General features: G+C 41.1%; 1 protein-coding gene across 5 annotated transcripts in view; it reads left to right on the top strand.

Annotated features, from left to right (window-relative positions):
- The window catches only part of dennd5b (DENN/MADD domain containing 5B), a 58,162-nt gene extending 31,140 nt beyond the window's left edge, over positions 1 to 27,022 (top strand). For 2 of the 5 annotated variants that reach the window (XM_026326913.1, XM_026326910.1), the window contains 20 exons: positions 2,397 to 3,081; positions 9,641 to 9,828; positions 12,143 to 12,721; positions 13,700 to 13,931; positions 15,114 to 15,264; positions 15,515 to 15,605; positions 16,607 to 16,738; positions 17,058 to 17,210; positions 17,535 to 17,616; positions 17,697 to 17,778; positions 17,985 to 18,113; positions 19,224 to 19,345; positions 19,689 to 19,834; positions 20,377 to 20,418; positions 20,799 to 20,917; positions 21,244 to 21,431; positions 22,017 to 22,099; positions 22,811 to 22,937; positions 23,631 to 23,805; positions 24,026 to 27,022. In XM_026326913.1, the coding sequence (XP_026182698.1) occupies positions 2,397 to 3,081; positions 9,641 to 9,828; positions 12,143 to 12,721; positions 13,700 to 13,931; positions 15,114 to 15,264; positions 15,515 to 15,605; positions 16,607 to 16,738; positions 17,058 to 17,210; positions 17,535 to 17,616; positions 17,697 to 17,778; positions 17,985 to 18,113; positions 19,224 to 19,345; positions 19,689 to 19,834; positions 20,377 to 20,418; positions 20,799 to 20,917; positions 21,244 to 21,431; positions 22,017 to 22,099; positions 22,811 to 22,937; positions 23,631 to 23,805; positions 24,026 to 24,209 (3,690 nt within the window). In that variant the 3' untranslated portion in view covers positions 24,210 to 27,022. Of the gene's footprint in view, positions 1 to 2,396; positions 3,082 to 9,640; positions 9,829 to 12,142; positions 12,722 to 13,699; positions 13,932 to 15,113; positions 15,265 to 15,514; positions 15,606 to 15,865; positions 15,977 to 16,606; positions 16,739 to 17,057; positions 17,211 to 17,534; positions 17,617 to 17,696; positions 17,779 to 17,984; positions 18,114 to 19,223; positions 19,346 to 19,688; positions 19,835 to 20,376; positions 20,419 to 20,798; positions 20,918 to 21,243; positions 21,432 to 22,016; positions 22,100 to 22,810; positions 22,938 to 23,630; positions 23,806 to 24,025 lie in introns of all 5 variants that reach the window. The other 3 variants (XM_026326914.1, XM_026326911.1, XM_033325050.1) reach the window with 2 other exon arrangements.

The following is a 27,022-nucleotide window of genomic DNA, read 5'->3' as shown; positions in this document are numbered from 1 at the left end:
CATGTGGTGTTGGGCTCTTGCGATGGAAGGTCACCTTCTATTTTTCCACCTGCCCTGGCATCACCATTGCTGAATAATTCATTCATAGTTCTCGCCTTACGTTGGCTTAGAAAGAGACCATTATGCAGCCATGCAGTAACTGAAAACTGATACCCAGGTGATTGCGAGCTGTCAGCTGAGATACATGTGGAAACTGCAGCATTCGTCTTTCTGTCTGGAGTCTCCTGCAGGCCAACCTTTGTTCCCAACTCTCTACACACACACACACACACACACACACACACACACACACACACACACACACACACACACACACACATTATATCTTGCATCTAGGTACTTGCTTATTTGTCTATTGGCCACATAATTACATAAATGTAGATGTACAGTTTCTCTAATTAGGGAGGTAGACAAATACTACATGCATACATTAATAAATAATTCAGACATGAACAGATGATAATTTTTTTTCTCCACTGTAATTTAGGTCAAAGCTGTGACTATTCCCATAGTCACAACTTGGATTTCAGTAAATCTGCAAAGATATTATACAAAACATGCTCCTCACAAGTTCAGATTCTGCTTTATTATTATCAGATTAACTCCTTCTTTAGCATCAGATATAATCAGTTTGATAGTTGTAATTGGTATTTGACACTTGAAAGCAACTCCAGTTCACAGCCTCCAGTTATTTTCAGAACAATATCACACAACATTGCCCAATCAGTTAGTTTGCTACTACCATCTCCACCCTATCTGTTTCCATTGTCCATTTCTAGTCAGATCATTAACTGTTACCACATCTTTTGTTTACATCCTTTCATCACTGTGGATTTTCCATAAGAGTAATTTTAGCCTTCTCTCTACCCGACTATACCCATTTTCTTGCAAAATATTTCTGCTGGAATGTCTACTATCTACTATGTGTCCAAACAAATACTTCCACGCACCCCCTACTGAAATCCGTGGCTTTCAGCACACCCATAACACAATCATAAATATGAACATCATCTCCATCCATCCATTATCTATACCCTCTTATTCCTTAACCAGGGTCATGGGGATCTGCTGGAGCCTATCCCAGCTCTCTTTGGGTGAAAGGCAGGGGTACACCCTGGACAGGTCACCAGTCCATCACAGATAAACATCATCTCCTTTCTTTTTTTTTTTTTTTTTTGTTTAATTGGGCCACATTTCCATTGACAGCGCCATCTAAATGCAGATACAGCTAACGCTTCTGTTATGTGATGAAGAAGCAGTGCGGGACCCAAGTGCAGACAAAATCAAAATCCAAACCGGAACTCAGGAAAAACCACATCATGAAAGCTTCTCACTGTTCAACAAAGGCCTCAGATGATTTCCTGCACTGTACACAATAAACCATCTGCACTGCCTCTGCTCCTGTTGTCCTGATTTCTTTTCATATCAACAGGAACACTTGATTTAGGTTGCTTTGAGGAGTGATTCCTGCATCACGGAGGACACATATATATGTCTTTGAACATTTCTGGTCTGTGATATTGTTACTTCTCTCTAATGTTTTTCTGCGATTCTGAACGTGGCTCAAGACAATATTTATTTGGCTTGCCAATGCTTACAAAATGTTATTATGGTGCTTTGTTTGATTCATTTACCTTCCTGACTCCAGGGTGGCTGAAAGGTGAAACATATGAAATGTAATTATGTTAGAGATGAAACAAAGAATGTGGTCATGATGATGACTCATGTCAGATGCAGGGTGGCTGTGGAGGAGTTATGATCTGTCAGCGCTAGTCACAGGGACACACAACTGATGCATAATCCAATCAGGTCACCAGGCCTGTGTGCGTGTATGTGTGCGCTTCACTTGTTCTCTGTGAATAAAAGAGAACACAACATCAGAATCAAATGTTTATGTTAGCAGAAAAGATCCATGTCAATTTAATGTTTGTTAATTTAATGTGTGCATTTGTTAAAGAGTAAGCACTTTCACAATTGAATGCATGTTTGTTTGTGTGTCTTCAGTTAATTCCTGTTCAGATCTCAGCAGCCAGATCAACATAATGAGGTTAATAAGTTAGATTTATTGCCGGCTGCTGCTGATTGGCTGTTTACATCAAAGGCTTATGTGTGTTTGGTGTAGGCTGGCTGGGAAAGCTACACACACGTACATATGCTGGCAATACCGCATTGTTTAAACTGCAACTGATGTCTAATATCTGTATGTTTTTTTTAATACTTTTAATACAAATACTTGATTGGCCAAGCTGGGCCCAGAGAGCCCAAGTTGACATATACAGATGTCAAGATGGTGATTGGTTGAACCTGGCCATGTTTATAATGGTTATCCAAACCAGGAGTTTCACAAATTATTTTGACTGCCTTTTGACTGCCTTTTCCCTCCCTTCTCTCTGTAGCTGTGTATGCCTAAAGGTCTGTCATTCCGGACACAGGCAGACCAGCGTCAACCGCAGTTCCACTCTTTTATCATCACCAAGGAGGACGGCTCTCGGACTTATGGTTTTGTCCACACCTTCTACGAGGAGGTGACCAGTCCACAGATCTGCTCTGCCATGCAGACTCTGTACCAGATGCACAATGCAGAACATGCCTCCGACAACCCCCCTTCCTCCTCCTCCTCCTCCAGCATGGATTCTCTCGCCAGCAGTTTAGACGAGGTCGACTCCCCTACCTCCTCATCATCCCTGTCATCATGTCGTGCAGCAGGCAGCTATGATACATCGCGGGACACCCTTTATGTGTCCAAAGCTTTGTGTCTGATAACCCCCATGCCCTTCATGCACGCCTGCCGCCGCTTCCTGTCTCAGCTACACAAGGCTGTTACAGCAGCCACTGCCCCCCCTCTACCTCTGGAGAGCTACATTCACAACATCCTGTATGAAGTGCCACTGCCTGCTCCAGGCCGCTCACTCAAGTTTCACAGTGTATACGAGCCCATAGTGTGCCAGAGGCCTGGGCTGGGGGAGCTGCCGTTGGCTGACTTCCCTCTCGCAGAGGCCTTCAGTCTGCTCGGGGTGGAGAATCTAGTCCAGGTGTTCACCTGCACCCTGCTAGAGATGCAGATCCTTCTCTACTCCCAGGGTAAGGCCACTTACACATAAAGGTAATGTCAGAGTCACTGGGTAATGTATGTAAAATGATAAATCTAAATGATTTACTTGACATAACTGCAGCCATGACAAAATCCCATTTTAGTATTTCATTCACTTTGATGCCTCTATTTTAATTTGACCTAGGGGAACAATGATACATTATTGCTTTTTAGTTCTGGTCCATTTCTTTTTCACTGACCTATTAGCCATGCAGACTGACAGGTATCACTGACTGGACAGATTTGGTGATGTCATCTTAGTCATCTTGTCATCAGTAACGCACAGCCACAGAGGGAAGACAAATTCAATAAAATGACAAGAAGTCATGCTACACTTTACCTTATTTCTTTTTTTACTCATGAAGGAATAATTAATTACAAGAATTAATAGTCATTAACAGATTGGTAAAAACAACATGAGAAAGAGGTTGTTTTGCAGTAATTTTAATGATGAAATTGTTACTAATAATGCTAATTATGAAAATGTATATACATTTCCAAGATATTTTGGTGGTGTGGTTTGATTTTACACTGGAGGTGTTTTGCTTAAATGTAGTGTCTCATGTACTAGGTAGAAGGTAGGAAAATGTATACACATGGTAGTGACCTGTTTTTTTTTTTGTTTTTTTTTACACACAAATTTTTAAAAATTGAGGACATGATATTAAATCAATACAAAGATCTCTAAAGCCCTCCAAAACTGCAGCTACATGGTAGACTGAGATTTACAGATTTTCCTCCTTGTAGGTTACAATGAGACTCTGTCATGAGTGTGTTGGTTGCACCCCACCATACTGAAAAGCAACTTTGAACTACTTCGTGCTCTGAGATCACTTTTTGTCCTACATGTCCCACTCTCTTTCACATTGACTCTGCCTCTTGCAGCACATTCGCTGCAGCCTGTTTATTTATCTTCTGAGCAGGATGAGTCACATAAATAGAAAAGATTAGCGCACAGACCACATCCAAAACCCCAAAATAAAACCTTCTCTCCAGTATGTTGCAGCATGCAGAGTCTGTAAGAGTCACTTTTCCTGTGGTGCAAAATAGTTACTAAAGGTGAAACGGTTTAATCATTTCACTACTCTTAAAGAAATACTAGACCAAACAGGCAAACATAAAGAAGTACAGCCCAAAAACATGACGACTGAGCATTAAGAGTTCTAGACATCTCTAATAACACTGACTAAAACCAGAAAATATTTTTTCATTACTTTATTTTTTGGAATATATATGTGTGTTTCCCATGGGACATGGTATTCAAGACATTTCACCCTCTACAAGTGACAGGTCACAAGTTAGCCTGCCAACACTTGGCAAAAAACCTGTTTACTAGTTTAAAAATCCTCCATTCTTGACATTGTTAGCCTGCCAGCAAACAACCTGTTATCCCAGTGGGACCATTCCTGCGAGTTTTTTGCCAGAAAAAAAAAATTACATAGATGTTTTATATTTCAGAGAGGGGTCTCTCTGAATCATTTTAGTGGGTAATATATTCACACATGGTTAGTTTCATTCTTGTGGGGTTGCAAAGCGAGGCCTCGACTGAATACAAACCTTCTGTAAGTAAGACTGATCAAATGACTGTGAGTGGTTGTGCAAATGTTACACTGTGATGGACTTTAAATTATTTGTATGTTTCTCTAATGCTTGCATGTTCTATGTGTTTATATTCTGGTCCCAGGGGTCTCGTATTTGGATAAGCATCCTTTGTAAGGTTTACTGATACTGTAATCAGAATCAGAATTGGCTTTATTGCCATGTATATGTTGGACACAAGGAATTTGATTCCGGTCTAGTGGTTCTCAATATTATTGTCACAGCAGTTCACTATCGTTACCATTGTGCTGTCTACAAACTTCAGGACTTAAACAGAGAGGTCCCCTAAGGTGCAGTTATTGGTGTAGAGGGAGAAGAGTGGGGGGAGAATATACATCCCTGGGGGGCTCCTGTGCTGATTGACCAAGTGCTGGATGTGGTTCTGCTTTCGTTGCATGTGATGTCCTTCAGGTGGCTCAGCACCAGTCTCTCAAAGGACTTCATGGCCACAGATGTCAGGATGACAGGTCTGTAGTCATTCAGTCTATTGATGGAGGGCTTCTTAGGACCCGGGCTTGTGGGTTGTGTGAAGCAGTGGGGACTTCATACAGTTCCAGTGACGTTTTGAATATAAACTAAAGAAACACTTCTGTCAAACTAGGCTGTTTCCCCTGTTTCCAGTATTTATGCTAAAGTAAACTAATAACTTCCTGACTTCAGCTCACAACTGAACACACACACACATGGGAATGGTGTCATACTTCTCTCGTGGTAAAGAAAAATGTGTCATACTATTACTGAATTGCCGTACTGTTTGGATTCCACATTAATTTTAGAAGACTACAGAACAGGAGTGACTTGCATCTTAATTTATTTTCATTGTTTTTATTAGTGTAGCAGTTATAGTGTTTCTTTTTCTTCTGAGAAACTGAGTGGTTATTTTCATGACTCAAATATTAATTTCCAGATTCTGAGAGTTCATGAGTTTCACATGTTTTCATCCATCCTTATGGAGAACTAGGCTGTGTCTAGGTGTTGTGTGAAATGGTGTGTCTCAGCACCATGGATGTATTATTCCTTCACAAGGATTTTCGTTGCAATATCATGAATGACCAGTGGGAAAATTTGAATGTGAGGCTCAGTGGTGGCATTGTATCCAGCTCTGCCCTGGACCCACAGTTTTGTAATGACACCAAACGAGTTGCAGATTAGATGCTCTAATCTGATTGGATGGTTGTAACACTCAGTATTCTTCTGCGGCACAGTGGCTCAGGGCAAGATTAGAAAGCAGCTTCTGGACAGATTGTGTTTAGATTACAGTGCAATGTTAAGTGCACTAAAACTGAAAATTTGGGACATTGTCATATACATATAGAACTTATAAATGTTCTTGTCTAAAATTAGTCCTATGGCACACAGGCACTGATTTTCTTTGAAAAAGCAGCTGAATAAGAATTGTAGAATAAGAGTGAGTCAACATTTAGGTAAATAATCTACCTGTATTGTTGCGAATATTCAACTTGCACAATGAAACTAAGTGAGTATGTGAGGAAAAAAGCTTCTAAGCTTGGATGAGGTAGAAACACTGGTGAATTTATTGAAAAAAGAAATCAGAATCAGACTTAGTAAATAAATCATGATACATGGTGTCTGAAATATATGAAGCTCAGGCTTCCACTAAAAAGACAAATCTGGAAGCAGTGAAGAGACTATAACCTTCCTTACAACTTTATCTTGCTCTGGCTTTGACAGTGGTTTAATGGTTCCAAATTGAGAATTAGCAACAGTATTTTCTGTGCTCAGTATTAGCTCATTAAATGCCTTTTGCTGTGTGATGCATGCTGATTTTCCCGGAAACTTAATAAGTGTCATTTTCAATTTCATAAGAATGTGGTCATTTCTTTTGACATCTCCTAGAGGAAGATGATTAGAAAACTAGACTTCACTCAAGTATAAAGTGTTACAGCTTTGTTCAAGTGTCATTTATAGGTTACATTTAGCCTAGACTCTTAACATTGTGACATTTCTTTCCAAACAAGCCCTAATTTTTTCTGCAGTTAGGACGAAGACAATCCTGCACAGAGCTTTTTTTGGCTGGAGGCAGTTCAGGAAAAATCCAGGGAATGTTCCCACGCTCTACTGTACCTAATCACTCAGCAAGCTATTACACCTTGACAGGAAGAGACAATACACATTGAGCTGTGACAGGTAGGGTTAGAAAGTAGCATGTGTCTCCTCCAGTCATGGGGTACGCACAAATGTCATTTCATGGTAATCAGCTTAGCTGTAGTTTATGTCCTGTCAGGGGTCCTAGCAGCCAGTTAGAGGCAATAGATCTCTGTGTAAATTCTAACAGGAATGCCTTTTACCTAAAGACTTGGTTTAAGTCATTTTCTGTTTCCAGCATTTTGATGTTCTGTTCATGATATTTTGTGTGTTTTTTTCTCAGATCAGTTAACCAGTAGCTGACAACACTTGTACAAGCCTCTTTTTCAATTTCTTCCTTCCATACACTAATTTTTTGACTCTTTTATGATGCTTACCATCTTAGTCAGCTGTTTACCATTGAATGCTTGCATCTTCTGTTGAGAGACTGAGCTGCCAGCATTTATCAGTCCCTGATGCAGTGTTACAGTTTCATAATGACTCGACATGTCCCTTCCTGTTTTTCAAAAGCACACAGCATCCCTGGGCCACATCTCTGCCTGGGTTTTCTGCAGCACTAGGCTCTGCTGCATCAGAATTAGTTTCTTTTTAAATGATTACATGCTCCCTCACTTATCACAGATGACTGTACTAGTAGAATTTCAAGAGACGTTTCTTTGGCAGCAAATATCACCAAAGATGAATCAGCCAGAATTTCTATCTGTAACTAAAATGATGAGTTGGTTCAACTTAGTTCAGCATAAGGAGAAGATAAAATCACACTATTAGAATCCTTCATGTCTGCTTGTTACTCCCCATGATGCCTCGCTGTGTGAGCTTTGATGTGTTTCAGTGTGAGGAAATGAAAGTGGGTGAATTTCATGAGGTGTAAAAGAATATTGCTTAGGGGACGCACTTTTCCAACCCTATTTGGTTATAACAGCAAGTTTTAATAAAGCCAGTTGAGACAGAGGGTAAACTTATTCTCATCTGACATGAGTGTGAATAGGGGAAAGGTAGGAAGGGATTTGCTGTAAATTGAAAAAGAAACATGAGTGTTGTAGTTAGACTCCCTCGCTCTGTGTCCCATAATGGGTGTGTGTGGGAGAAACTTTGAACCTGTTCAGGCTTGAGAGATAAAGCGAGTACAGGCAGTATAGCTACAAATGCAAAAAAGTGGAAGTTGCGTAAAGGATCTTGGAATTTCGTTATCCCACAGAACAAATCACTCATGCTTTGTGTTTTCTTGTCACAGCTTGCTCCTTCATTGAGATCATCCCTGAGGCTCTGCAGTGGCCTCTCAATAACAAATGAAAACCATTCATTTCTCTGCTCCACACAGCCACGATCCTAATGACAGTGATACTTTTGTGCTTTGGCCTTTTACAAGCACTGACAATCATTCAGACACATAGTGCAGTGTGTGCAAATATACATAGAGATGGTAATGAATTTATATAACACTACACACAAACCTGACACACTTTGTGTGTGTGCATACGCATGCTTGTGCGTGTGTGCGTGTGTGTGTGTGTGTGTGCGTGTGTGTCTCTGAGGTTGAAAAGCTTAATGCATTCCATATGTGCACATACAGACAGGAGGGCACAGACTGAACTATGGGGAATGAAAGGAAATAACAAAGGTGGGGAGGGATGATAGAAGAAGAGAGCATTAGCCTAATGTTATGGTATAACTCATTCAGGTTTTTATCATGCACTCTTCAGTCAGGCCATCATAATAACATCTGACAACTGCTGTGAAGCTCAATACTGTAGCCAGACTACAACCACTGGCCTTAATCTGCTTTAGGGAACAGGAGAGGCAAAACACTCAGACACACATTCACACATGCATAACCATGAAAAGATTGTATCAGTTATTGTTCCTCCTGTTTTTAGTTGTAACTCACTCTCAGATTTAATTTTATTTTGTTAACATAACTTTTATTATGTCCCTTTGGCACAGTAATCTATGTATTTCTTAAGCCTCTGTCTTTCCCCAACCCCTCTGCTCCGTTCAGGAGTCTGGGTAGTGCAACAAAATCACCTTTACATCATTGTACAGATCATTGAAAACACATTACCATTTTATTTTTAAGCACAGTTAACATCTCGAATCTATATGCGTCAATGCATACTAAGCACCTCCTTTGTTCCTGCTTTGCCAATTGCAAAATAGGAATTACATTTACAGCACATGTTGTATTAAAAGTTAATCTGGTGAAATGCTGTAGTCTTCTTACCCAGAGTGAGTCATCTCAGACTGATTTAGGTTTGGTCACTGAGCTCAGAAAACCACTTCCACAGAGCCACATTATTGTCCAAAAACTTTACCATCACCTAACACAAACACACACACACACACACACACACACACACATACATACACCCACTGTATATATAATCCTACTGCCACAAATACTTACTAGCGCAATAAATAGGCAATTGACTAGTGCACTAAAACATAGTTACATAAATGTACATCTGGCATTAAAAGTTTAACTTTTAAGAATTCAGCTCATTAGACTGCAAAACCCAGAAACTGCAGTTGGATCACTTCCTTACTTTGTCAAAATCAGTCAAGTACGATAGCTGTGATGACCTTTAAATTTGAATTGTTTCACTGTTTGACTGTGATCAAATCAGGCTGATGACTCAGGGCTGTCAGACATTAGGTTAAAGTTAAATGTTTTGACCTTTGATGAAGATTTCCTCAGGCTGGAGGCGAGCGATAACATGTTTCTTCCCTCCATAGTTTGTCAGATCGAAAAAAGTGTGTGTGTTTCTGGTCCTGACGAGATAAAATTACAAAATGTAAATATTGTCATTTTAGCCCAACTATAATAATTCTCCCTCCTTTTGTCAGACTACCAGCGGTTAATGACGGTTGCAGAGGGCATCACAACCTTGCTATTTCCCTTCCAATGGCAGCACGTCTATGTTCCTATATTGCCAGCCTCCCTCCTCCACTTCCTGGATGCTCCAGTTCCCTACCTGATGGGCCTGCAGTCAAAGGAGGGCACTGACCGCTCTAAACTAGAGCTTCCCCAGGAGGTATGCCACCAACCCACATTATGTGTTGTTAATCACTGTGTTTAGCAGGTCATTGTCAACTTTCAGGAAGATTGAGAGAATCCAAGTTTCTACCCCAATGAAAATAATATTTTATTCAGTGAGCTTACTTTTAGGCTCTGGTAAGGCTTGCTGACTGTCTAAACTAAAACAAGGCCCCCACAGGTATAATAAAACAAGTACTCTAGGTGTGCACATGAACAGACTGCAGCAGTTTGCAGGTGGGGTTCAGTGCTGCTGACATTACATTGTCCAAGACCAAAAATGTACAGCACCATATACACACACACACACACACACACCTCTATATCTTTGTGAGGTGTTCATTGACTTAATATATAACCTAGATCCATACTATTTAATCATCACAATGGTGTCTGACCCCAACCCTAACCCTAACCATAGCCTAAACCTAAGCCTGATTCTAACCCCAAAGCTAAGTCTGAACCCTCAGATATTTGTTAGCACATCAAAGTGGGGTCTGGTCAAAATGTCTGCACTTTTATGTTCTAAAACTCTAACTGGTACTCGCAATGTATAGCCACAGAAATACACACACACACAGGCAGACCACAAGGTTCCTGTTTAGACAGAGGAAATTACACAAAACACCTTTCTCCTCTAAACAGTCTCCCGGCGCTTCTCTGGTCACACACACATACACACAAAGTTGAAGAGGAAATTACTTATATGTCTACAACTTCACCTCAAGACAAGGATTTCCTTTATCTCTTAGTACTTCTTGACCTGTTATTTCAATCCCAGCACTCATCACACTGTGAGGAGGTGACTGGCCGCTGGATTGGATTTACAGTTAATTTGTGTGTATTTATATGTTAAAGCAAGATAAGGCCCTATCACAGAGGAGCATCCATGGTTGTTGGCTTCTGGCTTTGCTTGCTTCCGCCAACTCCCAGTGCTTGTTAATGTTAATTATCCAAGCACAGGCTGCTGCAGTGGAGCACCCACAGGCCCTCTCTCCCTCTTCTTCCCTCCTCACCTAACCAGAAAGGCCCTGCCAAGACTGAAGAATCTTCCTGTTTCTGAATAATGCTTTGAAGGGCTGGTGACCTAGAAATGGGCTAATGATTAAAGAATGGCTTAAAGCAAAGCAGAGAACAGAGGATGAGAGAGAGGAAATTATGGATGTAGTTGATGAATTAATTCCAGACAAGGTTTGTCTTTTTGAACCCTTTATAGTAATCCAGATCTTTTCCTTCTTAACCTGCTTGCATTGCAGATACGATTATGCAGCAGTGTTGCAATTCTTTTTCCATATTTTTCCTCTTTTCTCTCCGAGATATCTGTTGGTTTTAGATCAAAGTAGGGCAACGTTTCTAGACACACAATTCTTAGTTTGCTTCAGTTAGTCTAGTGTTTTGTCTTAGTTTAGTGGATGACCTCCTCTACTTCAAACTTACATTTGTTCTTTAAAATGTCAGGAAAAACAGAATTCAAGAATTCTCATCATTCACAGATAACTAAAGCCCAGTATGGCATCTTGCTTGTTTTGTCTGTCCAAAACCCAAAGATATGCAGTGAAATATGATGCCTTAAAACAAGCAGTTGTACAGGACCAGATAAATCAAGACTTGTTCACATTTATCCCAGTATTTTTTGTAATCAGTTTATTGATTATCAGAATAGTAATCATTTTGGCTATAGAGATTGATCTTGTACAGACCATTACAGAGGTATGTTGTTGCTGATGATGTCTGCTACAACCAAGCTAAACCTAGATAATTCATTAAGAAAAGTGCTTTGAGGAACATAATTGTATTTGGAGAAGATTTTTTTAAAAATTGAAAACAATATCCCTTTTTATCGCTGAACAGCTGACTTTAGCATCTGTAAAGCAAGACTAAATTTTGTGTGGTGTATTTATGTTTGTGCAAGTTCATTCCCAATTTAATGCTATAGCTTCGAGCTTTAGCACTGAGATCAGAGATTTAGCTTTAATCCCATATGAGGGTGTGATGCTAACACCATTATGTCAGATTTAGGCTGATCTTCAACAGTGGGCTATTATCAATTGCACACTGACCTACGCTGTCTGAACTGCCCACATCTCACCTCCTGAAACAAATCTGTTCTCAATATGGCTCCTAATAACACCTGAACCAGCGCCAGTCCTCTGATCTGCTTCTGTGTTTTTATCTTTACAGCACCCAAAGAACTTTATCTTCTGCCTGTGATCTAGAGATTAATTTTGTTTTTGTACTATAACAAATTTTTGCCATGCTGATATCAATGTATTCCTGAGCTGTATTGTAAAATTAATGTTTTACACTCCCAGGCCAACCTGTGTTTTGTGGACATTGACAACCACTACATTGAGCTTCCAGAGGATTTTCCCCAGTTTCCAAACAAGACTGAGTTCATCCAGGAGCTCAGCGAAGTACTTCTGAGCTTTGGCATTTCTGCTAATGGTGGGGCTCCATCACGGACGCGCAACAGTCCCGGCAGCACCCCCTCCACACCGAGTAGGGAGTGTAAGACGGTCACCCTGTGGCAGCTGGAGGATGATGGTCGCAATGGCAACCTGGCAGGGGAGGAGCTCAGTGTACTGGAGCTGCTGCAGGGAAACACCACACTGGAGAGACTGCAGGCACTGACCAAACGCACCGGTGTGACAGTAGCCCACGTGGACGCCCTGAGGGCTGGAATCAAAGCTCAGAGGGCTGAGGGCCATGGAGGTCGGACAGTAGCTGAAGAGGAGGAGCTTAGGCATGCCAAGTTGAATGTCCAGCTGAGGGAAGTGTTTGCCAGCCGCTTTACCGCCATGTTTGCTGACTATGAAGCATTTGTCATTCAGAGTGCTCCAGATCTGGAGTCGTGGCTCACCAACAGGGAACAGATGCACAACTTCGACAAGGTGATGAAATCAACACATAAGTGCAGAAAAAATCTCTTTTCTTTGTCTGTTTTTTTTTTTTATCTGTTTAGATTCCTGCTGCAAGGAGAGGGTAAAAAAATCTGGAAGTGTTTGATATTCATACACCAGAAATATTAGGCTTACTGATATGAGTCTGCTTGAGGTTTATGGGAGATTATAATATATTTTGATAATAGCACCTTTCACATCTGCTGTTGCTTAGACTATGTTTACACTAGGTTCAATTCGAAAACTCTACTTTTCTGTAAAAATGACATATACCTGTGCTGGTGTTAAAGCTTTCCATCTACACTAAATTGCCAGTAACATAACTGTGCATCCCAGCAGTGTGACAGAAAAGCCAGTCTCTTTTTAGACTGCTTTAATACAAGCCAAGCATAAATTTAATTGCTCTCATATATACTTTTTCACAATTCTGAATAAGCACACTGAATAAGCCAAACATTTGCAACTCCTACATACTAACTCCTCTTAACAAAGCTTGTCAATCAAATATTTTTTTCACAATTCCAGACATCCAACTAAATAAATATAGATGTTTGTGCTGTACAGTGATCAGCTATATTGACATATAAAAATGACCGAGCATAGAGGCAGCAGGAAGTTTACTTGTTAGCAAACGCAAAATCTTACAAATGTATGCACCAGACTGTAAGTGATGAACCTGCTGATGTATGGACAAAAGAGTAAATGGAGAGCCGTGTTTTGATTTCGTGCTGTATGAACTGATTCTACACACTTGCAGACATCCAGTATCTGCTTCACCATGAAGGTTTTTCCAGTGGTTCAGAGGACATTTCAACAGAAAGTGATCAGAGTGAATGTATCAGAATTTGTTTGTTTTGTTTGAATCAGTGTTTCATTATTTGGAACTCTGCTTACACCTATGGCTAGCATTTGAAAATTGATGAAATGAATGTTTGTCTATCTTCCTGTTTTGCTCCGTCACTGATCTAGGCATCGTTCCTGTCAGACCAGCCAGAGCCCTACCTGCCCTTCCTCTCACACTTTATTGAGACACAAATGTTCGCCACCTTCATTGATAACAAGATCATGTCTCAGTGGGAAGAGAAGGAGCCACTGCTTCATGTATTTGATGCTCGCATTGACAAGGCCCGCCTCTACAATGTCCGTGCACCAAGCCTCCGATCCTCCAACTACCAGAGATGCTCCAACCTCAAAGAATGTGGTAAGTTCTCACATGTTCTCTCACATATGGTTTAATTCAGTTTAAATATGATTAGAACTGAAACAAAAGGGGTTTAGAGGCTTATCTACAGAGGAAAAGAACAAGTAAGGTAATGGCTATAATTCGCAGCAGGCAAGAAGCTCATTAATCAGAATACTGTACATCAGCTTACTGGAAGAGGAATTTGTGCTGCATGGGTTTCTCCTTGTTAAGCCTGTAACTGGTGCTGAATGTGCAGTGAGAGGCAAGAAGTCAGATTGACTATTGAAGGCCAACAGTGAACTCGTGTCCATTTGTGGTATAATCATTTCCATAAACTGCAGTATCACAGGTTCACTTGTGTAGTAGAAAAAATAAAGCCAAAGGACTGATTGTATACTCACATGCTAATTTGCTAACTTTCTGAGAGTGCAGTACGATGATTGTCATGGTGTGCATTAAGAACTGAGTTGGACTAGGCTGCACTTAAAATCGTGTAGGGAGTGGATAATTTCGGAACTTCCTGGAAAGAAGTTTTTACAATCGGTAGTTGACAGTATATCCAACAGTCCATAGCCATGAAAGTGATGGCATACTTAACTTTTTAAAACCTAAGCAAATATAGGAAAAAAGGAGTTTCCCCTGAATCAAAGTTAACTTTTCAGGAAACAGGAATTTTAATGTTGATTAATACAAAGAGTTACTCTTGTTTACTAGAATTTCAACCTTAAAGCAAAAGTGAGTGGTACATTAACCCTAATGAAGTGACTTTCAGACATGCACTTAAACTTTGCATTATCAAACATTATCCCGATGATCTGCATGTAACAATAAATTGTCCAAGAAATACAGATTGGATATTAGCCGGACTAGTCCTAAGGGCTCCCCTCTAAAAAGTTTGGTAGTGTCTTGATGAGAACCAGTGTCCGTCGAGAGCACTGTTTTGTTTTTTGTTTTTTGTCTGGTGGTCTCAGGTGGTTTCGTGATGGTACCAAAAAAGAGTTATAGCATCTCTCGACGACACACATAGCAACCATAGTTTATAGCAACTGTTAGCTGCTAGTGTAGCAGTGGCATCTCTGGCCCCAACAGTAGCAAATCCAAACCCTGCAGCAGACTGATATTAAAAATGAGCCTTTCTTCAAATGTCAAAGTGGTCTTGGTGACATTCAGCTTAGCTTTGAGATTCTGTCTTCCCTACAGCTCAGGCCATTGAACAACGGCTGATGAAGATCAACCACACAGCCATCCACCCACACCTACTGGACATGAAGATCGGTCAGGGCAAATATATGCAGGGATCTTTCCCCAAACTGCAGGCGGATGTGCTCAACACAGGGCCGGCCAGTAACAAGTAAGTCAACCATCATCATTGCAGCAAACCACAAATTACAACACCCACAGCACTTGCTGTCATTCTCTCTGTTTCCAGCCACAGTTGGCAGCTGGTAAAGTTCTTTGGTGAAGCTCTGATAAACCTACTGATTAAATTAATAACTAGCAATTGAACATGTTGAAGCAGGTCGACAAATAAAAGAGCAGCTTCTTTTCCAGTGACAGGCTAAAAGATTTAAAAGTAATTTAATGTGTATTTTGATCTGCAGGTGGTCTCACAGGATGACAACAACTCCGCGAAAGAAGGACCGACACAGACAACAAACAGAGCATCTGAACCTTGAAAACGACCTGAAAGAGGTAGAAACCCACTGTTAACCTGTCGTCAATGCCCTGTTCCCACCTCTGTTCTGCAACTTTATAATTTCTCTGTATATGTCATGGTGTCATATGTATGTTTGTTTTTGTTCTGTAAATGAATTTCTGAACTTTTTTTCATTTTTTCTTCATGTGCATGCTGCCTTCTCTACTTTTCTTTCCATTCTTCCCTTTTTCCCCCATCCTTGCCTGTCTGCTTGTGTGTGCCATGCTGGTCGGGTTGTACCCCTCTTCCTCCTCAGCGGGTGGAGGGCTGCCTGGTCCTGCAGAATTCCATGGCATTTTGGGAGTGGGACAATGGGTCCCCTCCACCTATCAAACCACCCAAAAAATCAGCCTCTGCGTCCTGCCTGGTATGTGGAGGAGCTGCCTGTGTTGTGGACTCCCTCTCACAGACCCTTCCACTCTCATCTCCAGTCCTTACCATCTTAGCCAGGGTTTCAATCTGTCCTCCCTCTGTCTGGTTTGGTTTTTGGACTAGTTTCTGAAACTAGTTTACTTAGTTTAAGTAGAACAGAAGAACAGGGGATTTATCTGCTCTGCACTGTAATTCCAATGAAATTAGTTGACGTGTGGTACATTTCACTGTGACCGGGTCTTCGGATGTTTCCTGTGCTGAACGACAACATTAAGCAGACAATGTTTAAAGTTTCAATGTCAGGAAATGACTCTGAGCCATGGAACACCATGGACAATCTGTAGAGCCTCACTGATGGCTTCAGTGGAAATGCCAAATTGCATGCACAGATTGCCCTGAAATGGTGCTCTTGCTTTCACTCCTCTGTCACACCCTTTCCCGTTACCTCACGAGTCTAATAACAGCAGTACTTTTAAATTGTGAGCTGTTTTCTTCCTTTTCACAGTTTGACCAAGCAGCATCATCTGTCCTGTTTTTGAAATGACACCATTACTATAAAGTCTAGGTTTTCCCTGTATTATTTGGGTATTTCAGCACTCACTGCCTGGTTTTGTTTGACGTGCAGAAGTACATGCAGGAGGCCCGCAGCCTGGGAAAGAACATAAGACAGCCCAAACTGTCTGATCTGTCTCCTGCTGTCATTGCCCAGACCAACTGGAAGTTTGTGGAGGGGCTACTCAAAGAGTGTCGCTTGAAGGTGAAACATACTACAATGTTACTGCAATTAGAAATGACAGTCAGTCATTGATAAGCTCTGAGAGGTATCACTCCTTAAGAATGATGCAAGCATAACTTCATCAGTATTACATACCAGAAATGTCTGGACAGACACAGGCATCTCGCTAATATTCATCTGTGTGTATCTTGGAAATATTTAGTTTGAACTCAGTAAGTCAAAGTAGAACAGAGCACACAGAAATACCCAAAGTGTTCCATTCAAGCTTTACAGGTATAATAATATTCACATTGATTGTTTTTTAACATGTGTTTGTGTACTGGTGTGTGCGTGTGTCCAGACCAAGCGTATGTTGGTGGAAAAGATGGGCCGGGAGGCAGTGGAGCTGGGGCATGGGGAGGCCAACATCACCGGACTGGAGGAGAACACCCTGATCGCCAGCCTGTGTGACCTGCTGGAGAGGATCTGGAGCCATGGGCTACAGGTCAAACAGGTCAGCACACAACCACACACACACACAGATAAACAGGGAAAAATAAATAAAGCTATTATTGCCATCTACTCTCATTAATCAGATTCACGATAAAGTAAATCTGGTGACAGATACACACAGTATAAACACAGTCAGTATAAACACTGTGGTTAGTCAGGTATTTATGACCACATTAGGTATTGAGGCTAAGAGGTTATTGCCTGATTAATCCTCTTTGATAAAGCCTCATTTTCTTTTTCAGACAATACATGAGCTGTTTTTACTGTATGCGTGTGTAATGTGATTTGATTTTATGACTCTGATACACACTTTAATGACTCCCAGGGGAAGTCTGCCCTGTGGTCCCACCTGCTGCACTACCAGGCTCGAGAGGAGAACCTGGAACAACAGCAGGCTGAGTCACCAGGTAACACACACAAATCCTGGTCTTTAATGCACATTTCTGAATGTACCACATGGATGATATCTTGCATTTTTCCCTAACAGCATGTCATGTCCCTGAGAGGAGGAAGTCTGATGGTTCTGTTTCGATGCCATCTCTCCGTGTGTATCTTATTCAGGATATGAGGTACATTTTCTTTTTCACCTTCAGTGGAGGAGTAAATCATTTTTGTAGTTTTCAGTCCCCTCTTTCATATGCATTTTTTATTCTAACAATATACAAACAATATTATTGAACTTGTATCTACAGCAGTTTAGAACCAGGACACAGTAACAGTCTAAAGGAAATGAACAGTAAGGTGTTAATATCAGTATAATCCTCTCTCTCTTCAGGCACATCCAAAGTATGTCAGAGATAAAGACTGATGTGGGCCGAGCGAGAGCCTGGATCCGCCTGTCGCTGGAGAAGAAGCTGCTCTCTCAGCACCTCAAACAGCTTCTGTCCAGACAAACCTTAACTAAGTGAGCACATAAACCTTTTATGAAGTTCAATTTCACTGTCTTAAAGGCAAATTCAGTATTCTATTAAAGATGTGACATCCATAGATTTGAAATTAAAAGCTTTGGTTTTGAAAAATGCATGCCATCTACAGGCACTATTAAATCTCCTCTAGAGCCTTCTCTTAAAGGATGGCTTTTCAACGAAGAGCCTTTTATATAAATATTGCAAAAGGTTTTGCTTCCTGCTTTTCATACTGGCCTTGAAGGTATCATAACTCAATTTCAGTGCAAGAGCCCTGGTTCCATGTTAAATTACATTCCAGAAATGAATTGACTCTAATATATGGCTACAGATGTCTGTGTCAAATCTCGGGGATATCTTCTTATTACAAAATTCTGTTACATTCCCTCAACCAGATTATCAAAAAAAGACTTCCAAGGGAGAAAACTATAGTGAAAGACTAACTGACTTCTACAGTATTCCTGCATCTTCTTTGCCTCACTGTGGTTCACCAGGCCAAAAATGTCCAAAATAGTCCAAACTGCCTCGCAGCCAGTAGGAAAGACAGTATTATTTTATGTGGCTCCAGAAGCTTTGACAGGCTTTGACAGTGGTATTGATAAATGATGGATAGATAGCTTGTTCTAAATCATGAGTTTAAAAAAAGGTTAGTCAACTTGGGAACTGTCACATTATTCCAGCCCAGGAGACACTTGAATAATCACTGAAGACTGACTGCACATAGTGGGGTCTGTGAGAAAAATACAGCTAAGTGCCCTGGATAAAGTGCCACTATCAAAACCAAATCAAATCTTCCTGATAAAACATAAATCCATAGTGTTTTTACAGAGCATTACCATATTCATATATTTAACAGAAAATATTCTTAATATACTTTGACAAATTTAAAAAATACCAACAAAAGAAACATTATTCGGATGGATGACTGAACAGGCCAAATGGGCCCAATCATAGTCATTTAAATCCTGCTGAGTCTTCTTTTTGTTTGTGTGACCTAACGTCATCAGTGTCACTACGACAGGCTGGCTTCCAGCAGATAACATGATGAACAGTGGATGGTGTGTTTATGTTTTTGAAGATGAGCTGACCTGTATGTGGTTTACTCACAGAAAGCTGTACAAGCGTTATGCCTTCCTGCGCTGTGAGGAGGAGAAGGAACAGTTCCTCTTCCACCTGCTCTCTCTCAATGCCGTCGACTACTTCTGCTTTACCAGCGTCTTTACCACCATCAGTGAGTTCTCAGTGACACATCTCTGACCTCAGCTCAAACTCGCATCACAGCAACACCAGGACACAATGCAATAGTCAGTCCAGCCTTTTCCCCAGCATCTCAGTGCATTTCCATGTCACTGAGAAAATTGATAACAACATGTACCTGTGGCCTGTGTCTGCTGTGAGCTAGATCAGTAAATGAACACCCACCCTATCTGATATATTTGTTTCTTTTCTTTCTGCTGCAGTGTTTGCTCTAAATCTCCATTTTCATGATTAAACTGATCTAGCTAGATAGGCACATTGGATCAGATGTTGGTGTGTAATTCTCTGTTCTGACACTGACATGTTTGTTCCTTCAGTGATCCCATACAGAGTCGTCATCATCCCAATCAAGAAGCTGAGCAATGCCATGACCACCTCCAACCCCTGGGTGTGTGTGTCTGGAGAGCTGGGAGACTCAGGCATCATGCAGATCCCCAAAAATGTCCTGGAGATGACCTTTGATGTAAGTACTTTGACCTTTGACCTCTAGCTGAGCACATTTGCATGGAGAGTGCAGGTGCTGATTTGGGTGTGTGTATGTCAGGCACTTAGGCATGATCTTCAGGTTTGGTCACCTCCTCTGTCATGCTCATTCTAACAGGATGTCAGTGACTTAACATTTACATTCAAAAGTCAAATAAAAATTTAAAACATCCATTTTAATCACACAACTCCGTCCATCCTTCTTTCACAGGGTTGGCACACAAACACTGACACTCATTCACACCTACAGGCAATTTAGAGTCACGAGTTAACCTAGCCTGCACGTGTTTGGACTGTGATGCATGGGGAGAACATGCAGACTTCACACTCCCTGTTCTAAAGACTCTGATTTCCCCTGTCCTCTCACACTGCATGTCTGTGCTACTGCACATTTGGGCGGGTGAAATTTCTTTCTCCCTTCTGGCATAATGGGTGATGCTGTTGTTTTGGCTCTGTGATTGTAATGCCTCCATGTCTACTGTCCATCCATTGTGCCTTAACCAGTGTTCCCATCTCCCTCAGTCTGCTTTCAGGCCTCACACGCACATCTCCGCCTTGTTCAAGGTTAGAGGACACCTTTGCCACCTCCATGTTTCCCATCATTCCTTTGTCTTCGACATATTTTTGTTTACCCAGCAGGCACCGTCATGCAGTTGGTCAGTTGTAGTTGGGTTGTCGTTGGTCTGTTATCTGCAGGAAAGGAATTGAACACCACCTTTAATTCAGTTATAGTTCCACTGTTAACTCTGTATTCTACTATGATTTAAAATTACTTGGTGGAATATATGTGGACTGCAACAGTAATAGTGTTGTAGTGCAGTAGTTAGTAGTGGAAGTATATAAAGTAGGTTATAATGCTGCAGTGTGAATTTAATGAATAATACTTTGCATTAACTAGATTTTCTCTCTGTTCTGCACGTCTGTGTGTGTGTGTTTGTGTTTAGTGTCAGAACCTGGGAAAACTGACCACAGTGCAACTGGGCCATGATAACGCTGGCCTGCTGGCTAAATGGCTGGTGGACTGTGTCATGGTGCGCAATGAGATCACAGGACACACATACAGGTGAGTGGAGCGTGTGTGGGTTTACTTCTTATAATCCTGCCATTTTCTCACAGGTTTCCTAGCAAATTAGTTGACAGTGATCCATTGCATTGACACATCAGCAAGTCTTCCAACATTTGACTGGACTAACACACCATTTTCTAGGCTCTCACTTATCTCGAGTTTCAACTTTCCAGAAGTTGCATGTTCACTGAATAAGTTTAGAAATACATTTGAGGAATAGACAATGTCAGAGGGAAGAACGTATATCAGGCTTGTTAGCGGGAGCCATTCAGTGATATTGGATTCACTGACAAGATGAAAAAAGGACTTTCTGTTCCCTCCAGATTCCCCTGCGGTCGATGGCTTGGCAAGGGTGTGGACGATGGTAGCCTAGAGAGGGTTCTGATTGGTGAGCTGGTAGTGCCCAGCGGAGAGGAAGAGTCTGGGAGAGGGTGGCGTACACCCCCACTGCAGCGTTCACCAACCCAGACAAGACGCATCAGTATCACTTCACTGTCTGGACGAGGATACAGTGAGTGTCTGTCAGCAGTCACATGCTGCTCTGCTCTGGGACTGGCCAGAACTGGGAGATATATCCAGGACCATGGCCAGGGTTTTAGAAATACTGAAGCCATGAGCTGAAGTCCTCCAAGTTTAAGTTTACTGACCATTTATTGTAGTAAAGTTCTTTAAACGAACTAATTTGAAAATTATCAACTGCCAGCTTTGTCTCTGCTTTTCATGTAATCATTAATAGCATTAGTAGCATCATTAGTAGCAGATTCATGTTCTAGTGTACCACAAGAATGATTTTACTGTTTAACTATAATCATTTTATAATGATTTGATTGAAATTTGTCTTTTTCATATTCCATTAATCTACATGCACATGCTCTGATGTACAGTTCAGTGATTTCTTGTCAGACTGCTCTTTTGGGTTTAGAAACTTGTATGAAAACAAGCATAAAATGGAAATTAAAAATATTAGGACTGTCATATGTATAAATACATGTGCATTATTACCAGTATGACTGACAGTAGTATATAGTATCTGGTTGGTGATGCTCTTAGTATTGTCAGAACATTTATGTTGATGCAACTTTTTTGCTGGTTCCAGAACCAACTTCAGCCCAAATCCAAGAGGCCATTGGGGAAGCAGTGAACAGCATCATCAAACATTTCCACAAGCCAGAGAAAGAAGTTAGTGACTGATCGGCTTCATTTATTACCATAGCCACTGGTGTACTGTTGCTAAAGCCTTCACTAAACAGCATGGATTTTATCCTCCCCTGGCTTTATCCACCAACTTTGTTCAGTATATTTTAGTGAGTAAAGTGGTGTTTAATGGCCACTCTAATGGAAGTGCTATTGCCTCAGCAGAGGAAACAGATATTGTGGAAATGGCTCAGGCCACTTCTATCCAGCACACATTGAATGACCTCTGTCAGAGGAGTGATAGGGAGAGTGTAAAGAGCGATGAGTTATTCATGGAGTCCTGAAAGAGGCCATGAACCTGACATTACTGGTTTCACGTAATCAAAGCCCCTTTCTCCTTAAAGGGCTGCAGTAAATTCTCTACTTATAACTGTAAACGTCTGCCAAAAGGACTTCAAATCCCACAGGACTTCCCTGCTCAGATTTTTCTGTTAACCAGCTAAAACTGCAGGGTTATTTTCATGGGCTCTTGACTGGCGGAGTTAGGAGAAACTAAAGATAAGGGACATGTAAGACTAATACACAAGGTATTTTACTGCTGAAGCTAGCTCCTAAATGTAAGAAGTTAAATATAATACTGAGTTTGTCAGCAGCTAAAGGTAATGAACCTCATTTTGGTAGAATACATATGCACTGCACCACTGACAAACTCATTCAGCTCATCTGTGTCTTTCCTCATCCTCTCTCTCTGTGCAGAGGGGCAGCCTGACCATCCTGCTGTGTGGAGAGAACAGCTTGGTGGCAGCTTTAGAGCAGTTTTTCTATCATGGCTTCAAGTCTGCCCGGCTCTTCCAGAAGACCATGTTTGTGTGGGACTTTGTGGGTGAGTGTGGAGCTGGAGCACCATCTGCTGCTGGAAAGATGAACTATTTCATGTGGTGTTTTTGGAGAAAACAATTCATTATCATTAACAATTAGCCTAACTTTTGCTAATGTTTTTAGAGTGCCATCTTTGTACAGCCTCTCTGTTGTGGAAATTTTGAGAAAGGTCAATATTCTATGGAGAATTTAAAATGAACTGAGTCTTTTGTGTATTTTATTGCCTTGGCAAAGAGGTCACTGTTATGGCAGTGTTAAAGCAGTCTGCCACAGAGAAACAAAAAGCAGAGTGAGTTTTATATCAGGATGGGTATAAGTGCTTAGCTGATTCTGCTTTCATTGGCCCGCCCCCTGGAAATCAATCTCAACCAAAGAGACTCTAGACTAATTGGATAGAAAAGAAAGGGTTAGTCAGGCCAGTCTTTGTCCCTGACAGGGAACAGACTAATTAAGTGAATCTCAAGTCTAGACAGAAATGCAGAACAAGACGAATAGATGCCATACCAATAGTTCCATAGCAAGGGCATTGTCATATAGTTCATAAAAGAGATTTTCCACTACAGAAACCACAGGTAAACCAAGTATTTCTGTGCAAAACACAAAAGCAACACAGAGGACGTGTGAAAGCAGACAGTCAGAGGCTAATGTCAACACTAACACCTTTGTGAGCTTGTAATGTCCTCTCATCCCTCTGCAGAGAAGGCTGTTGCCTATATGGAGTCAGCTGACCAAATGGGAGACCTTCAGGAGACCACAGAGCATCTGGGGATGTCCTGTCAATCACTCTATCGGTATGTCAGTGCAATCAACTCCACTCCTAGGAACATCGGCAAGGACGGCAAGTTCCAGCTGCTGGTCTGCCTCGGAGCCAGGTCAGTGTCAACACTGATGTTCTTTTCAGTTGAGGTCCTTTTCAGTTGAAGTTCATTTACCATAAACATGTCTGTGTCCATATTCAGAATGGACTTTGTTGTAGCTGAGATCATGTGTCTTAACACCAGTCATAAAATTTTCATCAGTCCTCACAGAAATGTGAGGAACAAATGATGAATAGACAGATCAAGACGATCAAAACCATTGTTTGTTTTGCAGAGACCGCCTGCTACCCCAGTGGCTCCCCCTGCTGGTGGAGTGTCCGGTGATCCTGCAGATGTATGAGGATACGGCCCTGCTCAGGGACCGCACACCTGTCCACGCCCTTATCGCCGTTCTGGAGACACTGCACGACTTCCCTATCACACTGGAATCCTCCCTGGTCAAAGGCATCGACCTTTAACCCCAGGAAGGAACCGCTGGGCAGCCACTCATTTTTCTCCCTCACTGACACCTCCTGCTCTGCCTGCTTTTAGCTGATTGGCTCTGCAAGTAGACAGGAGGAAATGATGGACAGCTGAAAGACTTAGAAAGTCTTAAAAGAATTAAAGATTCATTTGGTCACCAAAGCAAAAAGTTCCACTGCTTCATGTGAGAGCTCAAGGCTTTGGATCAACCATAAGCCTGGATGCAGCACTATACACCCACTTGTTGCTCTGACAGACTTTAAGTTACAACCACCGCTTTGTCATATTTTACTTTGACTTCAACTCAAATACTTATGGCGCTGGACAGTTTTCTGAGCATTGCATCAGTTTTCAGGTTGACTTCCTATCATCCAAAGTACATTTGGTTTTATTTCTGTTTAGTACACGATGAAAATTACCATCTCTACCATCAATGCTACCCTGTCTGTGGCTGTCTCATGCAGGCCAATTAGCTACAAATATGTAGTTGAATTTTTCAAAAAAGGGTCATTTACTAAAACGGCTGTAGTTTTTAACAAATGTTTGTAACGGGATGGTGTATGCAGTGTGGTTTCATGGTTGTGTCTCTGTGACATGGTTTAAATAGTTTTTGGACAACATACGAGTCAGAGGAAGAAGATGCATCAGACTTTAATACACACAGTGTTATTTTACAGCAGATAATGACTAGCTGATGTTTAGCTAATGTTACTGTAAGCTGATTTTCTAAAATGAACTAAAATGAAGTGAAACTGAGGCTATATTAGCAAAACCATTGGTGTGATTCTTTAGTGTTACTAGCAGCAGTACACCTTTCCTTTGTTTACTAGCTGTGAAGCCTAGCCCTGCTGCAGTAGGTACAGTAGGCACTAGGTAAAATGAGTAATTAAAATCTGTTATCCTTCCATGCCTGAAATGCTGGTTCTAAAACCACTATCCCCACACCCTAGGTAGCATTAGGTACAGTGCCTATGGAATGTGGAAAAAAGAGGTAACCTCAGGAAGAGACTGACACACTGGAATAAGAATTAGAGAAATGATCGTGATGAGGATGATGTTCTGTTGTTATTCAGTGACAGTGCAGTGCAGTGCATTTCTATTAAGTCACTGAATTTGTGTTAGACTCAGCTTGTAGCTCATGGATGAACACAAAAACTGACCCCAGCAACAGGGCTCCGAATCAAAGCATCACCCGTTGCTGCATGGACATTCCTACTAAACTACACACACTGAACAGACTGCTTTTTAAGCGCTGTGTCTGTTTGTGTGTGAGGCATTTCATGGATGTGTGCTCTGGTATGTTTGGTTGCAATTCATTTATTTTTATATCTTCCAAACTAAGGTTTTCAAAGCAATCTGCTGGTTTCTCCTGAAAAACAGACTGTTTATCCTGGTGATTTCTGAATTCATGGACACATTTTAGTTCAGTACCATCTTTGTGGGGACATTTAAACATTGTAGGTACATTTTAACCTGTCCTCACACTGTCAAAGCGCTGTTTGAGGGTTCAGACTTGATTTTAGGGTTCAGGTTAAGGTAAGAGCTAGGGGTAGACATTTAGTGAGATAATTAAGGTTAGGACAAAGCTAAGCAATGCATTTTGTCAGTGAATGTCCTGTATAGATATATAGTTGTGTGTTTGATTGTATACTTTCATAATGCCAATATTGTCATTTTAGTAACAGATAAACTATTCAACAAAATCCTCAGAACTCAAGGTCCACTAACGAGCTTTTTTTCCAGTGTTCATCCACATCTCGTGCTTGTCATCAAGGGATTACATTTGCTCAGCTGTTCACTCAAAACGACTTCAGCTGGAAACTGTGATCGAAAGCTCTAATAAAAGCCAGTAAGTGGACCTTGAGTCAAGATAATTGTTTCAAAGTATTATTCATTCGAAATGAGTTGTTACAATAATGGTCATTCCTTCATTTCTGAAATGCAGCATAATGATACAAAAAGAAAAGGGGTCTTCCGCTTTATTCTTAATGTGAAACAATTAAATACAACCCCCACCTCCTCCGTACGCCCATTAATTGCAGTCTGTGGGACTATGTTTCGCTTTCTTTCAAACTTTACTGGCACAACTGATTTTGCCATATACTGTTGTCTAAATGAATCCTTTCTGAGAAATGCTGTAAATATTCTAAATAATGCATGTCATTTAGACTGAGGTGTATTTATTGTGACTATCTTCAATTAGTTCTATGCGGAAGTGGTCTTCTCTGCAACCCAAGTTCTTTGTACTACTGTTTATCTCACTCTTCCCAGTACTAAGTGTGAGAAACACATGGTCTGTTTTGGATGTCTTGATTTCATGTATTTATTCATTTAAAACCATAATCCATAGGTGACAGCGGCACTGGTATTTTACGTTTGTTAAAGCTTTGGTAATAATTGGAAATGTTCAAGCAGTAACCACTGTTTCCATGTTTTAACCTGCTGTTGCCTCTGCTGCCTTTGAGGCCTCACCTGCAGGACTAACCATAGCTTGGAAAGCACAATGACAGATGTCTCCATCTTGTGCCAGACATATGTACTGTGGATGAGTCAGAGTCCTCCCTGACTGTCACATATTGGGCTGACTGAGTGGATTTGTTACATGAACATGCAGTGTGATGAGAGGTATTAACCCATGAGTGGATCTTGCTGAAACAGGAAATTCCCCTGACAGCAACACAGTGATGTCTGTGTGTAGTGCACATGGCAACAAATCCACCAGACAACTAGTTTCATGTCTGCGTTGGGGTGACAAGTCCATTCTGATATTTATTATGTCAATTTCAATAAAAACACCACGTGTGTTAGA

The sequence above is a fragment of the Mastacembelus armatus genome, chromosome 23 (assembly GCF_900324485.2).
Source record: "Mastacembelus armatus chromosome 23, fMasArm1.2, whole genome shotgun sequence".
Lineage (NCBI taxonomy): Eukaryota > Metazoa > Chordata > Actinopteri > Synbranchiformes > Mastacembelidae > Mastacembelus > Mastacembelus armatus.
This window is presented reverse-complemented; position numbering and strand designations above follow the sequence as displayed.